This window comes from Maylandia zebra, linkage group LG5 (genome assembly GCF_041146795.1).
Source record: "Maylandia zebra isolate NMK-2024a linkage group LG5, Mzebra_GT3a, whole genome shotgun sequence".
NCBI lineage: Eukaryota > Metazoa > Chordata > Actinopteri > Cichliformes > Cichlidae > Maylandia > Maylandia zebra.
In genome coordinates, this window is record NC_135171.1 from 40,437,548 (window position 1) to 40,455,011 (window position 17,464).

At 44.3% G+C, this 17,464-nt stretch overlaps 1 protein-coding gene across 2 annotated transcripts; it reads right to left on the reverse strand.

The window, feature by feature from the left end:
- Positions 1–46: 46 nt before the first annotated feature.
- ssuh2.1 (ssu-2 homolog, tandem duplicate 1) lies at positions 47–17,454 on the reverse strand. 2 transcript variants are annotated; one of them, XM_004558996.4, is made up of 12 exons: positions 17,359–17,454; positions 7,020–7,115; positions 6,845–6,929; positions 6,592–6,721; positions 4,588–4,648; positions 3,875–3,999; positions 3,733–3,795; positions 3,375–3,454; positions 2,586–2,678; positions 2,395–2,500; positions 2,114–2,221; positions 47–2,014 (listed from the first exon to the last, which is right to left on the reverse strand). In XM_004558996.4, exons 1-12 carry the CDS (start codon positions 17,381–17,383, stop codon positions 1,880–1,882), a joined length of 1,107 nt encoding a protein of 368 aa, XP_004559053.2. In that variant the 5' UTR covers positions 17,384–17,454; the 3' UTR covers positions 47–1,879. The 2 variants fall into 2 exon arrangements, with proteins under 2 accessions (XP_004559053.2, XP_004559054.2); XM_004558997.4 differs by lacking the exon at positions 2,586–2,678.
- Between the last annotated feature and the right edge of the window lie 10 nt (positions 17,455–17,464).

A 17,464-nucleotide genomic window follows, 5' to 3' on the forward strand; every position in this document is an offset into this window, starting at 1 on the left:
CAAGCTGGTGGTTTTCTAGTTCAGGGACTGCACAGACACCACAGGGTAACGATAAAAACATTTTTATTTGTGTGATAACTTTACTGCAAACATCGGCAGGTGATTTATAGTTTTTAAAACAATAAAAGATATCAAAATGTTATTTTAGCTGTACACATGAGAGTCTGTAGGGATGTACAAATGTTAAATACAGCATGAGACATGTTTTCTGTGTCACTTCAGGAAAAATGTCCAAACACTGGACGGGTTTTACAGAAGCTGTAAGGGGAAAACGTACGAACAGTCCCTACTAATGACATCATTAGAAATTGACAAGCAGGTTCAAACTGCTTCAGACAGGAAGCTGCATTTTATCATCGCTGGCAGTAAACTGCTGCACTTAATCTTCCAGGAATTTGGCCTGGAGTTCATTTTCTGCCCCGAAGAAGATTCGTCTCTTCTTTTACATGTAGACTTAAAAAAAACAACAACTTTAAGGCAACAGCCGTACGACACACGGGTCGCCTGCTCGACCCGCTGAACCTGCACCGAATCACCTTACAGCTCCAGAAAAATCCTCAACCAGATTAAATTCAATGATGTTTATCCATCAAGCAAAACTTTACACTTTACTATTGAAGTCCATCATTCATATTTATATAACAGCGATTCCATCCCGTAATTATTCGCCTAACAAGACCTGGACCGTTGGATGGATGATTGGACAGGCTGAAGAAAGGAGGCAGGAAGACCCTGAACCTGAACCGAGCTCAGCTAAAAGACTGAAAACACTCAAAACACCAATAAAGAGACTTAAAGTAGAAGCTAAAAATTACAACAAAGACAAAAAAAATGATGACAAATATGGAAAAATCCAAAGAAAAAAATATGAAAATAACGAGAAACTGAATAAACGTGACTAAATATTTCAACAAGGGTATTGATAATGACAAAAACATAAAAAAAAGATGACCACACACAAAAAAACAGACTGAAATCACAAAGAGACAAAAATATGCAAAAAAACCATCAGAGAAACCAAAACCAATCACAGAGAGACTGAGAGCGAGACACCAAAATGAAACGTCCAGAAAGGTTAAAAATCTTTGGTCATTCGTGTTCTGTGATGTTCTGGGCGGTGCTCCTTCTAACAATGACTTTCAGTATTGATTATTCTGCCAGTTATTTTCTCACTTAATCACTTTTCTTTAAAAACATCACTCAATGAGAATTACCAAGAAAGATCTCGAGTCGAACCTGACGCTGTAAGTGCACTCGTACTAACAGTAACGAGAGTAACAGTGTGGCAACGACTGCATCTGAGACCAAAAGCAGCAACTTCAGGTGTTTAAAGCAGTAAAATGAGGTTCGTGCAGAAAATAAGAGAATAAACCCTGAGCGTGACTGCAGGACGTCTGAAGACTGAACATATAAACAACTAAACTCCAGGTTGTGATCTGACCTGATGATGTACTGAACAAAAGCATTTAGCACTGAATGCCACAAAGAAAGCACCAGCAGCAACAGGAAATAACCAGGTTGGTAAACAGGAAGTAGATGTTAGGGCACACACACACACACACAGTGGGTGGATTATAGCAGATTAGAGAAAGAGGTATAATTCATACTGATTCATGGTTAAAATAACTAACATGCATAACAAAGTTTATCTGCGGATATATGGAAACTTTTCTAGTGAAAATCCATCAACATGTTTAACTGAACCGACACCTGCGACGGCTTTGGGGCCACTTATCTTAAAAGTTTGGCTCCCTGTGATTTGGAGGTGAATCCTGTCAAAAATAAGCTGAGCTTTGATCATAAACAGAGATTCTTAAGTAAACATACAAAACAAAAATGGTTATATGGGTCGTGGGATTAAATATCGATACCGTGCTGCCTACAGGATGGAACATGCAGAGGGATATTTGGAGGTAAACACTTTGTTCTCCAGCCCGTAGACGAAGAAGCTGTAGTCTTTCCCGCTGTAGGTGTAATAGGCATGAGTGAGGGGCACCAGCTCGATGCTCTGACGCTGAGGAGGGAGATCGGACGCTCAGAGTCGACACAGAGCAACAAACCTCAAAGAAGGTGTCTGAGATCGGCCGAGAGGGCCGCGTGCGCGTATCTGTACCTGCTGCAGGATGCGGCTGGTGGCGGTGAAGCGCTCGAGGTGTTCGTTAATCAGTTTTGTTGAAACCTCACAGATCTCCTGATCCGGGAAACCCTGGATAGGATACACCTGGCAGCAGCAGGAAGTCTGTATTATTATAAATGCATTCATATAGTTCATATTCATCCACACGCTGACCAAACATCCAGGTGTGTGGTTGCACTCTCTCCCACAGCAGGACAGAGGAAGCAGCCGGTGTGGATCCAACACACAAATGAAAGAAAGAAAAATAAATGTGTTACCAGCAAACTCTCATCGACGAAGAAAGCGTCTCCCGACACCTTCTCGAACTTCCTGTCAGGAAAGTCGGGCTGGCGGTCGGGAATGAACTCACTGATGTTGTTCTTCCTACACATTTAAAAAATAAACACAAACGGCTGAAGCAGTGATGTCATACGGAGGGCCGTGGGAACATTTTGAGTGATTTTGATACCACGTCACTGTGAGCTGGATGAAATGCAGCAGGTTTTGGCTGCCGAGACAAACGGAGCAGGTCTTGTAGCCGTGGCTGTGGCAGCTCAAACACCTTCAGGAGCGAGAGACCGACAGCAGAGTCAGAGACAGCGTGAAAAACAAAGAGAGCAGAGCTGCAACGGCTGCCTGCAGGCTCCGTGCAGCTCCATCTGTGTGCTCTCCCTGCTCCCCATTCATCATGTCAACTTCATTTAGGGAGGACGATGAAATCACAGGGAGGTCAGACTGTTTGGGTTTGGCCAAAAATCTGTGAACAGGCTTGTTGCATGATCAAGCACCAGGAGGTTCTCCTTCAGACGCCTCGAGATGGTGGACTTTCTTTGGTCCTGTATCCTGCAGGCTCATCCACGGATGCTGCATCGTAGCCACAAACATGACCCTCACCATCCCTTCCCCTCTCTCTCTCAGTTTGTGTCAAAGGCACAGTACACCCTCGGGGAGGCGTGGCCTCCAACGGCCTCCTGACTGCCACACCTCCCATGTATGTTACAGTTATCCCTCCACTGGAGTCCTCAGTTCCTGCTGGACATCTTTCTGTATCAACACTCACTTCCTGCCTGCTCTTCATCATCATCATGTCTCCCCTCAGTCCAGGGAAAGCAGCTCAGACTTTTACAGGTTGACACGAAATCGTGCCTCCGATAAGCAGAGACGTGTGTCGCAGCACAAAGTGCTTTTGTTAGCTGTCCCTGATCATCTGCACATTTTAGTGAGAAAGAGGCAGAAAAGCAGCAGACTGGGCTCTCACCTCTTTCGACCTCTGCCATGACAGGAAGTGCAGTGCTTGTTCCTGATACGACCGCGGCCGTGGCAGAACGTGCAGCGCTTCTGCAGAACGAGAAGAACAGATTAAAAAGATTCATATTCACTGCAAACTATGTTTGATCATTTTAAACTATGATGGATGTGTCTGAACATTCAGAGTTTCTGTTTTATCTTAAGCAGAGATGAACAAACAGAAAATAAGTGAGATAAAAATCAACAACCAGCAGATATTTTTCATGTGTCATAATTCGCAGTTAAAGCTGGAAGCGAATCGTGAACGTTCTCCCATTTCTACTTGTTCTGTTAATTTAATAAAATATGAAACGCTTTAAAAGCCGGACCTGGCCTCGGCCGAAGCAGGCGGTGCAGCGAGTTCTCCCGCAGCCTTTGCACTTGTGACACACCTGGAACACAAATTTGTGTTACTGTGATAAAACAGCAGCTCAGGAAGCTGAAAAAAGACTAAGAGGCGCAGAGCCGCACCTTCACGAACGACGAGTGCGGCACTCGGATCTTCTCCACCTTGTCGGTGTATCTCTGAGGCAGCGACACCGGGATGTCCCACGGCGCGGGGCTCATACCGTACTGAGGACCGTCCACCGTCTGACCTGTTTCACACCAGGACAACATAACTGATGAAGAGTTATCCCGCCTCGTGTGACCGACCGCTCCTCACCCTCAGCCGATTGATCCTGTGTCACCACATTTCTCCACTTTAGATTTTAATCATCAAGTTTGAGCTTTTCTGATGTGTTTTCCCCCCGAATCAATACTTCTGACAGATACAACAGGAGGTGAAACAACAAGATGAAATGATAACAAACTGAAAGTTTTCAGGTTTCTGCTGCTTTCCCACCTCGAGAACTTTTCCCAGGAACTAAGAACCGTTAGAGGAACTCTGTCTGCTTCCAGCACAGGAATCAGGATCGGGAAATTACTCCACCACCTTAAAAAAATCCCTGCATGTAAGAGGAACTGCCTTTAAACAGGAAGAACAGGAACTATAAAGAAACTTGGATTAGGTGAGTAGTCAGCTGCTGCATTACCACCACCTACTGGACTCCAGCAGTTAGTTATACAGCCAGCAGTCGCAGGGTTTCTGCATTTCGCTGGTCTCTTGCCTTTGTATCGTGACAGACGTGGATCTAATCCTGTTGTTCATGCAGGAAACACATCATGTGAGGAATTGTTTTTACCGTTGTAGGGCTCAAACTGCCAGGCGCTGGCTCTGGTCTCGGTGTAGGTCTCCAGTCGATACTGCAGAAAGAAAAGGAGGCAGACTGGAAACACTGGCAGCACTTTGGATTCAAAACCAAGTAAACTGGGTTTTAAAGAGAAACTTAAAAAGCTTTAAAATCATGTTTGCTGTGAGCTGTTAAAGCTGCCGTGGATCCTGGACAAGCTTTGCTTCCTTACATCAAACTCCGTTAAAGTTGAACAGCACCGACTCATTTAACATGGAGCTTTGGTGTTGTTCTTTATTTCCTGTTTCAGAGGCGGACGTTCAATGATCAAAGTTTCTGATAATGAGGCTGGTTTCTGTGCAGGCACTCTCTGTGAGCCAAAAGCTCAGAGCCAGGAGTTTTTTCTACCCCTGGCTCTGTATGATGTCATCCTAATATGGTCATGTTATCTTAGGTGTACAGCTCCAACCACCTGCTGTTTAAACCTTCTGTTTATGGCAGCCAGCCAATCAGGAGGAGTTGTCTTAAACAGGGAGGAGCTAAAGCAGCTTGTTTCACACAGAAGAGGACCTCAGGGTTCATGCAAAGCTGCTCTAAGCTGAGCAAATAATAAAAACATGAACCTGGAACTGAGCAGAATAGCTCCTCTTTAACTTCCTAGGACCTGGCGTCCACATATGTGGACATCACATTTTGGGTTGTTTAGACCAAAATATTCAGTTTTGCTCTACAAGGGCCTGATGTGCACTTACGAGGATGTTGTACTGTCACTGTTCTATTGAAATTTAAAGCGAATGTCCTCATATGTGGATCCCATTTTTCTCAGAAACAAAAATCAGGTAAAAAAAATAAATCACGTAATTCTTTGCTTTTACATTCATCAGGTTCCAATCAGCCCAAAGAACAAAGCGAAATTAAAAGTGCCATGAAAGAGTTCAGGTCTCAGGAGATTAAACAGAAATGCATTAGGACAGCCATCCCCAACCACCGGGCCACAGGCCGGTACCGAGCTGTGAGAGATAACGTTAACTCGGTTTCCCTGGGTCTTTCCCCGTGTTGTAGTTGTGTGTCTTATTTTGAAAGAAATGTTTACACGTTACCATAGCAACCAGAGAGCATTAAGGGGCAGAGAGGCAGACGTTACTCTCAGTGTTGTTGGTGCATTTCAGGAGGACGCTGCTAATAAAGTTACACAATTACACAGTGAATTCATGTTTATTGTTATATTTACAAAATGCCACAGTTTTTGTCTCGGTCCTATCATTTTATTTTGTTGTATTTATCTGCAAAACCTTAAAGGCCGGTCCATGTCTGACATTAAATCGGTCCGTGGGGACCACTGCATTAGGATACTCTCCCACTATGACAGCTGAGATAACCTCCAGTCGCCCCCAGCAACCATGGATGCATACATGGATGGATGGATGGATGGATGGATGGATGCATGGATGGATGCATGGATGGGTGGGTGGATGTTACACCTGAGGTCTAAAATTGTCAAGTAGCTCTTTTACAGAAAAGTTGAGAGCCATCTTCACCACCATGTCTTAAGTATATTAAATGTTTATTATGTTATTTTATGATCATTTTATTGCATTACTGGCAGACGCTCTTGTATTATTTACACTTATTAGATTTCTACACTCCTCCACCCTTATACTGATATCTAATTACTGAAACACGTGTGGGAGGAGGCACTTAAACTGCTAATTCCAGGAGGTTAACACACGCCATCAGTCACATCTGAACTCTGTTTTTGCTCTGTTGTTCAATTTAATTGAGTCTTATTTCTAAAGCTCCACATCCCAACACAAATCAAAGCCAGACTTTGTTATTCCCCCTTGTTATCAGATGTACCATTTTCATTTCTCTATGGTCAATGATTCATTCTTAAAGGCATCGTTGTTGTTAAACTGTTTTAATGAGTGAAGTTAAAATCATTAGCAGTTTTCTTGCAGATGTCATGTTGGTGTGAGTTAGTTTTGGGAAACATAAAGCCACAGGTATGAGACCTACCCTGTACACTGTGATGGGCTGCAGATCTTTGAAGGTGAGGTTCCTGGCAGGTTTGGAGCTGTAATTCCATTTGGATTCCACAAATTTGAGCAGAGCATCTCTGGCTACATCCTCTGACACCGAAGGGACCCTGGAGAAAAATATCTTTCATCCCACCGGGCCTTCATTTGTTTGTCGAGCGACTATTTTGGCTGAGATAAAGCAAAGAATCATCTGCAAAGCCTTTAATAAAAAGATGACCTGCAGGAGTTACCTGACGTCGGGCACTGATGTGCTTCTGTTTTGTTCAGGTTGGGGATTGTAGGCAGGGGGCGGTGGGTACAGCGGGTTATCGTCATCTGGACAAACGCATGAACAGAAACACAAAAACAAAGGCAATGAAGGTGGTGTTGGTGTACAGAAACCTCAGAGTAGAACAGAAGGCTCACCTCCTCCTTTGAGGCCCTGATATCCATGAATATCATCCAGCCAGCCAGGAGGTGGCGCTGATGGTCCCTCCTCTGGTATGTTTGGATCGAATGTACCTGAAAAGATGGGAAGAAAAGATTGTTTCTGTGGTAAAGTCACAGTTTGAGTAGAAATCATGGAAAAATCAGGTCTGAAAAGTGTCATAAACCTGCATTTTTTCTTTTTTTTTTTTTTTTTTTGGCCTGTCCCGTTTGGCTCTTTTGCATCAGAATTATTGTCTAAAGGCAAAGAAAGATGCCCAACGGATTTACTTTACCAAACTGACCATCCCAGCCTTGCCGTAATGGTCCATTTGATTCACCTTTTATTGTTTATTTTATTTTCACTTAATGAATACGGGACAGACTTGACTGGGGGAAAGAAGGGGAGAAAGAAAGAGGGAAAGAGAAACAGCTGAGAAGAGGGACGGGGGAGAAGGGCAAAAGACAAAAACCAACAGAACGGGCAGAGAAAAAAAAAAAGCATATATCAATCACCTGGATCACCTGCTGAGAAAGAAAAAAGAAAACAAGCAGAAGAGAACAAGAGTAATAGAATAAACAGCATCACAATGATATATGGGAATATGACAGTAAATACTAAATGTTAAACATTATTGTGCAGCACATAAGATCAACAGAACACAGTGTGCTTTGAGGTAGGAGCCAAAAAGGGTGTAGTTTGTGGGTGTGATCACCCGTGTGTACACCTGTGAGCATGGACGCGCTTGTTTTTTGTTTTTTAAAAGGTTCCTTCATGTAATGATCTGCTAGGGAGTGTGGGGGGGCCACAGCCCCGTCCTCCAGGGCGTGAAGCAGGTGTGGAGGAGATCAAAACTCCAGACATCCAGAGGCCCCCAGAACACAAGAGACCAAGGAAGACCAACAGAGGGGCAGCCGCGCCACTGTCCCAGAAAGAGCTGAGGAGAGTCCCAGATGAGGGTTCACTCAGCAGCCGCGGAGCAGAAGCCAGGGGGAGTTGCAGTGACGCGCCCGTGAGCTCCGCCGGCAGCCAGCCGTGGCTGAGTGACCGAGCCCCAGGCCGAGAGGCCGGGGGCACCCCACCTCCGAAGTGGCCCGAGCGAGCCCCAGGCTCCAGGCCCCGATAAGCGGCCGCCAAGGAGTGAGCCGGTGTGTACCTGGACGCCCATCCCCGGACACAAAGAACCACCAACGCACCGATGTCTGAGGGCGTCTGCCACTGGCAGGGGAAGTGGTGGTAGGGGGAGATAGGCCTCCAAACCTTGGAGGGCCTGAGATGTCCCCAGAGAGGTGGCGCCTGACACCCAACCTGACATATAGACACAGACATACAGGCACACACAGACACAAACATCCATTCCCACCCTCATGCTCTCATATGCACTTACTCCACACTCAACCAACGTGGAGACAGACATAAAGAGACGTTGTACACACGATCACACTCACCAAGCGTACTCTACAAACCGGGTCTAGGTGCCGCGGCCCTGCATTTTTTCTAATGGCTAGCAGGGGGCGACTCCTCTGTTGCCATTTTGATACCACATGATATGTCGCATGCCCCACAACGTCAGAGCATGCTCTTAATGAGACGATGGATGGTGTCCTTGCACACCACAAGTGCCAGAAGAGTTCTGTTTCTACTGTGTTCTACTGTTCTCTAGCATGGGACTGATGGTATCAAGTGTTTATTCACCAGGAGCTGCCTGCAGCATTGTTGGTCACAAGCAGGAAGCCAGGACCCAGTGCAGCAGCGTGGCCTCGTACAGTGGCCTGTACGAGGCCTGGCCTGTAGACGTCCCTCCATGGATATGCTAACCACCAAACCGCTCGTGCTGAGCGATGTTACAGGCAGCATAACATTCTCCACGGCTTCTCTAAAGCATTTCACGTCTGTCACCTGTGCTCTGGGTGAAGCTGCTCTCATCTCTGAGAAGCACAGTGGCAGACCTGCTAATTCTGGTATTCTATGGCAAAGGCCATTGGGCTCCACAGTGGTGGGCAGCGAGCACAGGGCCTGCTAGAGGACATGAGGCCCTCATGAAGGCTGTTACTGATTCACCCCAGCAGCCTGCTGCAGGTTGTTTTATAGCTCTTGCAGTGTTCATCCTGCTGATGGGTTGAAGGCCTTCTACAACCCCGCCCAGCTCTCCCAGAGTTACTGCCTGTCTCCTGAAAGTCCCGTGGTGGTGATGTTTGAGTTGGGAGGTTTTATGCCAGACATAAATTCTGGTGCCAGTTTACTTCTCTGCTTTGGTGTCTTCAGGTTCTTGATAATTGTGCTCTAACCTGATTAGTCTCACCTGTGTTGTTCTAGTCACACCTGTTTCCAAGCAGTCAGTGAGTTCCTCAAGTGTACGTAGATCGTCAGGGATTGTTTCGGTACACTTCTATTTAAGCCTTTAGAGTTTGCTTCACTGACTGATCACCTGTTAATGATCTAAGCCTGTTTTTGGATTAAAGCTCTGGACTGTGGAGCGCTCGAGTAAAAATAAGCAACATGCTGCGAGGGAGTGGCCAGTGTTTCTGTCCGCGTGGCAGGAAAGGAGGATGCATTCTTTAGCAGAGGCTGTCAGGAAACTGGTCCAGCCTCAGGAAACAGCTCACACGAGCATTATTAAATATCACTATAAATATTTACACACCAACTCATTATTCCACTGCCAGTACATCAGATGGATGCACTTCTACGGTTTTACAGCACGAGTGTGCACACTGGTGCACTTCTGTCTTTGCAGTCACATTCCTGTTAGAGGCCAGTCTATCACAAACAATTAAAACATTAGAGCGATGCAGTGTTGGGGGAGATTGGCTTCAGGTACCAGTGAGACAGGAAATACTATTCAGAAAGTTCTCTTTGTGAAAGTTCAGGATAAAGAAAGGCTTAAAAATCCTTCACAGAAGTTTATAGGATGGGGTTTCATAATTGTGGGAGCTTAGACCAGCTCCCAACAAATGTGATGGTAAAATCCTCCACAGAACTCCAGCAGACATCTCAATGATACAGGCTGGACTGACCGGCTCCACCAAATCAGATTAAAGATCAATCAGTGTCTGAACTGTTTCAAAGACACGAGGATGGAGGCGCACACCTCCTGAGCTGTCTGTTTAAAGCAGTGTCACTTACATCATTTATTACAGTCTGCTGCTGCTTTTAAAATAGATTTTAATTGAAATAGAAAATAAATGTCATAATTCAGATTTTTGTATTGCTCACACCCACAAATGATCCCAGAAAGTTTATTCTGTTCATCTGTTCGTAGAGCCATCGGTGGGAGAACGTGACGAAACGGTCCTGCTAATACATTAAAACTCAAATTTCAGCTGACAGGAAGGAGGACAAAGGCAACGAGGAAGCACAACGTGGAAAACTAATTATTGGGAATATTCCTTCCTTCCCCAAAACATATTGTGAAGTTAGAATAGTCAATAACACAGCAACTCCTCGTGGTCCTTTTCCTTGAGGAAACGTACAGAACTTACAAGCTGAGCTCTGTATTATGAAGTGCTACCAAAAACAGAAGAAAATGTAGAAACAGCTACAAAATCTGTGACTCTGCAGTGATGCTGCAGCTTCACAGAGCAGGTCAGTGAGCCTGCAAAGGCTTTGTGTTGGAGGGCTTGAGTTTAAATCCAGTGAATCTGGAAACGTTTAACAGACTGGGATAATGGGGAAACTGGACACAGGTGTGAAATTGAATAATTGAATAATCAGGCCCCATCTTATCTTAATGACCTTGTAGTACCATATCACCCTATTAGAGCACTTGGCTCTCGCTCTGCAGGCCTACTTGTTGTTCCTAGAGTATTTAAAAGTAGAATGGGAGGCAGAGCCTTCAGTTTTCAGGCCCCTCTTCTGTGGAACCAGCTTCCAGTTTGGATTCAGGAGACAGACACTATCTCTACTTTCAAGATTAGGCTTCAAACTTTCCTTTTTGCTAAAGCATATAGTTAGGGCTGGACCAGGTGACCCTGAATCCTCCCTTACCCATATGGAAAAGATATATTTATAAATCTTATAAAGTTTGTATCTGTCTTGTGTGAAACTTGTATGAAAAGCATACAAGAGTGAAAACAGATATAAGATCCCTTGAAAAATTATATAATGAAACTTGTATGTTTTGGATACTTACTAAAACTATGTATGAAAGTAATGAGAAAGTGGCCACTTTCATGAGTAAATCATGTAAGTTTTTACAATTTCTTTTCCATATGGGTAGTTATGCTGCAATAGACGTAGGCTGGATTCCCATGATGCACTGGGTGTTTCTTCTTCACTCCTTTTTTCACTCTGTATGTAATCATTAGTTATTATTACTCTCTGGCTCTCTTCCTGTCTGAACCTTGTGTTCAGACTGCTGCCTGCATCTGTCTCATGTGTAGTCGTGGTTTTTCTCACTATAGAAATCGAATTGTACCAAAAACATCTGAATAACAGAGTTTAGCTGCTTCGGCCCATGAAACGACTGAAACGACTGAGACGCAGCTGTGCCATTTCAACACACAGCTGTGCACATCAGCATTATCTAACAGAAACAAAGGGGCTGATGGGAATAAGTCTCCCTCCTACAGTTTAAGCAAGTTAGGACAAACTAGCAGCTTCACTATGAACACCATCTGAACACAGCCTGGTTTGCTAATCTTTTCCTGGCTTTGAACGGATCACTTTAATTTCTGTCAACACACCGACTCGGGACATCTAGTGATTCCCTTCAGTGTTTGTCTTCACTCTACACAGTTCCTCAGTATCAGTAACCTAAACAGTGCATAAAGCCTCAGGTAGAATCAACTCTGATTCAAAAACAGGTCTCTCTGAATAAACCGTCTCATTTGAACTCAGCACAGAAAACTCTGATTTATTCTCATCAGAAATACATTTGTGCCCTTATTACTGACCTGACAGCTGTGACTATTAAACAGATTCATGCACATTAGGATATGTGAACTGCACGCTCAGCTAAATGACGCCGCAAAATTAAGGCTCTCGGGCTAAATTTGGCCCACTTTATATTCTTAATTATGGCCACAGCTGTTGACTGTACAGTCACACATGCTGTGTGCAAGATATGGAGCCACAGACGAGCACAGAGATGTGGAAGCATCACAGCAGCACATCTCAGCTCAAAGTGATGGTTTCACTCTTACAGGTGAACCACACGATCACAGAGCTCTTCCTATTCCTGTCTAAATGTTTTAAAGTCTATCAAACCTTTTAGTCGACTGATTAAGCACTCATGTTGTACATGACACAACTTCATGACACATGCAAAGTTCATTAAATAATGCAGATCAGTAAACTATGAATGTGAATTCTCAGTTTTCTATTGATGGGGGCAGGGATAGCTCAGCAGGTAGAGCGGTCACCCCATGATCAGGAGGTCGGGGGTTTGAATCCCTACACACTGCTCCCCGCTGCGCCTTAGTGGCTGCCCACTGCTTCACTGAGTGAATGGGTCATATGCAGAGAGAGTAATTTCCCCAGGGGGGTCAATAAAGTATACATTATTATTATTGTAGTGATGCACGAGTATGTGCAAAATTTGTCTGTATTTAAAGTTTAAACGACTCGGAGGACATTCAAAAATCTCATCAATTAAAGTTGATCTACAGAGAATTACATTTTTATAGGACAACAATAAATCAGCAGAGACATAAACACAGACAAATCTATAAACACGGAGCCAATTAAACATCTGTTTTTCAGATTTACTGTTCACAGCTAAAGTTAGTTTTTATGTCCACGCTGGTATTTGGTAGTATAATAACCAATAATAACCCCCATGAGAAGCACAAATAGCATATTTTTACACAATAGATGCGATTAAACCACTTCCACGGCACCGTGCAGCCATTTAACATGTGCGTCACGATGTCGCCCGACACAAACACTTTGTCAGCAACCCAACAGCTCTGAGTGTTTTTCACGAGCCGGGTTTGCTTCCAGATAAAAATACAGAGGCAGCGAGCTCGTGGCGAGCGGTACACAATACCTCTGGCTGAGGGATAAAAATATCAGCGAGAAGGTGTTTCCCGCCACGAAAAGATCTGGGCTGAGATGGTCTCAGTGTGTGAGAACGCTCTCAGGGAGGGAGGATGGAGGGAGGGTGATGGAGGCAGGAGAGAGAAAAATAAAAATAGAGTCAGAGAGGGGGAGAAGGAATGTGAAAACAAAGCCAACTTATTACTGAGGCTTTAGCTGGACAATGCATCCAAAGCCCCTTCGTCTCCTTTTCTTTCTCTGAAGCTCAGTTTCTAAAAGTCTGCTTTAACTCCAGATCATTTAATTTAATAGACAAATTTACTGTTGACTGGAGCTGCGATGGTTCCTCAGTTAGACCCTTAAAACAGAATTCATTAGCAGCATTTAAATAAATCATTCATTAAGCTCCTCTGATTTTCCCTACTGTCTGTCGTATACGGTTTAAACTGTTACAATGTTGCAGGCCTAAATAATGAGCTCTGGTAATGAACTCTTCAGAGGCGATAAATGCTTTACGCTCCACTTCCAAACGCTCCCAGTGTGACATCGTCCGTCAAAGACACACAGCTGGTCTCAGGGCGACGTTTAACAAACAGTCAATCTGTCTTTGGTGCAGAAACACACACAGAACCAAAAGTAAAGTTACTACATGCTTTATTTGGTGTTTTAATGATCATTTAAATGATCTGAAGCTCGTGTTTATCTTCAGCTATGTGAATACCACACTGCGCGTGCTCACCAGTTCGGCTTGGTTCATTAAAATTTGTTTAGGTTCGTAAATCTGATAAAGTGAAACTGGTTTTGGCAGACAGATGAACTCACTCAGAGTGAGATAAACACCGAGACGTAATCACTGCGCGTCTCGTGACACGGCGCCGCTCAGCGTGGCCTCCTCACACCATCCGACACCTCCCACACACAGATTGAAAGGCTCCATTATTACAGCTCGTTTAATGATGCCTGACCAAGGCTGTGACCAAAACCTTTTGCCTGGTCATATTTTACATGTTGTCACATTGAAGTAGCAGAATGTTAGCCAAACTAGAGACGCAAAACAAGCTTCAAAAACTTGGACGTTTTCTCCAGTTAAATGCCAAAAGCATTCAGTTACTATACTGGCTGTGCAACCTATGCCTTGTTGCCAGACTCCTGGGTAGGTAGGACGTCTTGATAACTGCAGGTCAATAAGCAGCAATAGAGACCATCTGCAACCATCTAACAAGAAAAAACACGTACTCCCCATCCGACTGAAAGTGGTTGCTGGAGGTTGACGTCGGTCACTGTGAAGTACACTGATAAAAAATCACTCGCATCCACTAAGAGACCAGTCAGTGCAAGGGAGGGTTCACCTTCAAAATAAAAGTTTGCCTTTCAAAGCATGTTGGCTACAGCAGCGGTCCCCAACCCCCGGGCCTCGGACCGGTACCGGTCCGTGAGGCGTTTGGTACCGGGCCGCGAGAGTTGAGGCTCAGGTGTGAAATGTGTGGTTTTCAGGGTTTTTATCAGTTTTCAGCGTTATTTTGTTATCGTTTTTATCGTTAACTCGGTTTTCCTGGGTCTTTTCACGTGTGTTATGAATAAATCTCATTTTTTTCGGTACCGGTACTAGTTTTATTTTGTTGTATTTATCCGCAACACCTTAAAGGCCGGTCCGTGGAAATATTATCGGGCATAAACCGGTCCGTGGCGCAAAAAAGGTTGGAGACCGCTGGGCTACAGCACAGATGAAAAACCTTTATTTTGAAGGCTCACGTCAGGCTTTTACTATGGCTTGACTAGTAGTTATAACAAGGAGACCAGTTGGGGTCTACACCTCATCACGCCCACCCCTGCTATACATCAAGCTGCAGTCAACAGAAGGTTTCCCCTCATGCTGACCCTACCTTTCTGCTCAGCAACATCAGGTGTGGTGAACAGGTGTGTGCAACCATATTTATCATCTAAAACACACCCATGAGTCACGCCTCAAAACCATGCACCAATACAGAGTGTGCATCTAAACCAGGGGTCCCCGATCCCAGTCCACGAGGGCCGGTGCCCCTGCAGGTTTTAGATCTCACCCTGGGTCAGCACACCTGAATCACATGAGTGATTAGTTCATTACCAGGCCTCTGGAGAACTTCAAGACATGTTAAGAAGGTAATTTATCCATTGAAATCAGCTGTGGTGGAACAAGGACACATCTAAAACCTGCAGGGACACCGGCCCTCGTGGACCCCTGATCTAAACCAACCCTTGTAATCCAAAAACAAGAAAAACTCATATGGCTCCTACAGCTGTGTTGGGCCAACTGGTTACTAAGTACAGTAACTGATGAAGTACAGGTTATATAAATGGGATAACATTCTTCATAACGTACCGTAAACTTCTATCCAGATCAGTAGGAAAGTAATAAAAAAAGATTCATTAGCATGAAAAACGGTGATAATTCATATGTAAAGAATGTGTGAGGACAATGTCAAAGCTCATGGCATCACATCCAATATGGCAGACAGGAATGTCCAAACCAAAGAGTCGCCCCCTGCTGGCCATTAGAGAGAAGGCAGGTCCCCGTGACCTTTGCTGCAGTCGTTGGTAGTCACGTAGGAGCAAGAAAAACAACACTTTTTCGATGGTTATAATAATGACAGATCTTTCTTTGTTTTTATGACCACCCTTACATGATTTTTAATTTTAAACCCTTTGATGAAAAGCAGTTTAGTTTCCTAATTTCCTGCATTTACTACATTTATTTTTGTATTTTAGAACTTTCACTTTTGATACTTTGTGTCTTTTTTAACAGTGTTATCATGGATGTATGGTTATGACCACGGGCCCTATACATATGATAACAGTGTCATACTCGTGCAAATAGTTTGATGGCACAACAACATGCGCCAGTAACATTTTATAGCTGCGACACACAGCAACATCAACATCTAATCCAAAACCTAATCTAAAGGTCCATGTGGTAATCTGACACAACAACCTGAAGTAATTAAAAATTAAAATATGACCATATTTATTTTTATTTATTTAATTCTTTAATTTGCCTGACTCCATCTGTCAGCCTGTCCATCATCACTGCGAACAAGAAGGGGCTCAGATCCTGATGTAATCCCAGACACCAAAACATCACAGGTTCACAGTGATGAGCGTTCTGAAACAGAAGTGGTGCTCCCACTGCTTTATGTATTCCAAGGAAGAGGGAGGAAGTTACAAACTGATCATACCACGCTGTTTTGTGCCCTTGGCGTTATCAGCACCTGTAAAGGGAGTTGTCTTCTCCAACTGGAGGCTGAAGTTCATCTAGTTTTAGAACCGTCCACAGAACAGTCTATTACCGTGTCACAACATATTCTAATCTAAAGCACTTAAATACTTTAAATTAGAATAACAGAAACTTTCTGTTTCTGCCCTCTCTCCTACATCTCCATACCTCTGCAGGTATGTTGTATGGACCAACCACCCTTCCACTCTTCTTTTTCTTCATAGCTGCCCTCACTTCCTCCTTATTAATTCAGAGTTTTACTAACACTTCCAAATTTACTATCTTCCCTCCTGATTTTCTTCAACACGCTCAGTCTGTTATCACCCTCACCTGCTGCACATCCTTTCAAGCTCAATCATCTATCGAGCCAATAGATACGAGTCATTTATGGGAGGTTATGGGCTGTCCTTGGGCAGCATTGGACTGTCCGCATCCGTCATTGATGGAGGTGGTGTCAGAAATATGTGCTGCTTGAGCTGCTGATGGACCATCAGTCAGCTGGAGTGAAGCTGGTTGTTCAAACGAAAGCCGCTGTCAGCCATCCTGCTGTGTGTTCTTTTTATCTGAGATCTTTCTTCTCCCGTTGCTGGTTAACTCCACTGTCTCTCACTTCCCTGTTCTGCCCACTTATCAGCCAATCAGCACACAGTGTCATCCATGTCGAGCACCATGTGGTTGGGATTTTGGAGTACAGTAGGGGCGCACCTCTCTACAGACGGACACCAACGCTGCAGCAGAAAGGAAGCCTCTGGCTTTTCCACCTCTCTCCTCCCCAACACTCCCAGTGCTCCTGTTTACTTTTTTCCTGTCCCAGTAAAACTTTTACACGAATCAGACACGATGCATTGTTTTGTTTTGTAATTTGTTTTCTACTTTTATCGCGATAATACTGTAAGATTTGGATTATCGTGAGTTGTCCAAGTACATCTTCAAACCCTGATAATGAGCAGACTGGTGAGTGTGTGTAGTGTGCAGAGGTCCGGGTAATCATGAGCGTTTTGAGCTCTCAGCCTGCAGACGCTCCTGACAACTTTAAAGACCACAAAGAGCTGAAGAGGAGCAGAGCGCTGGAACAAAAGCAGCTCTCTGCTCCCTTTGAACATGCTCACCCACATCTTCTTCTTTCTCGTCCATTCCTCCGCTGCTCACGGTCGTTAAACGTGAATGAAGCGCCTAACAACAAGTCGCGCGCGGTCACGGTAACAATATACCACA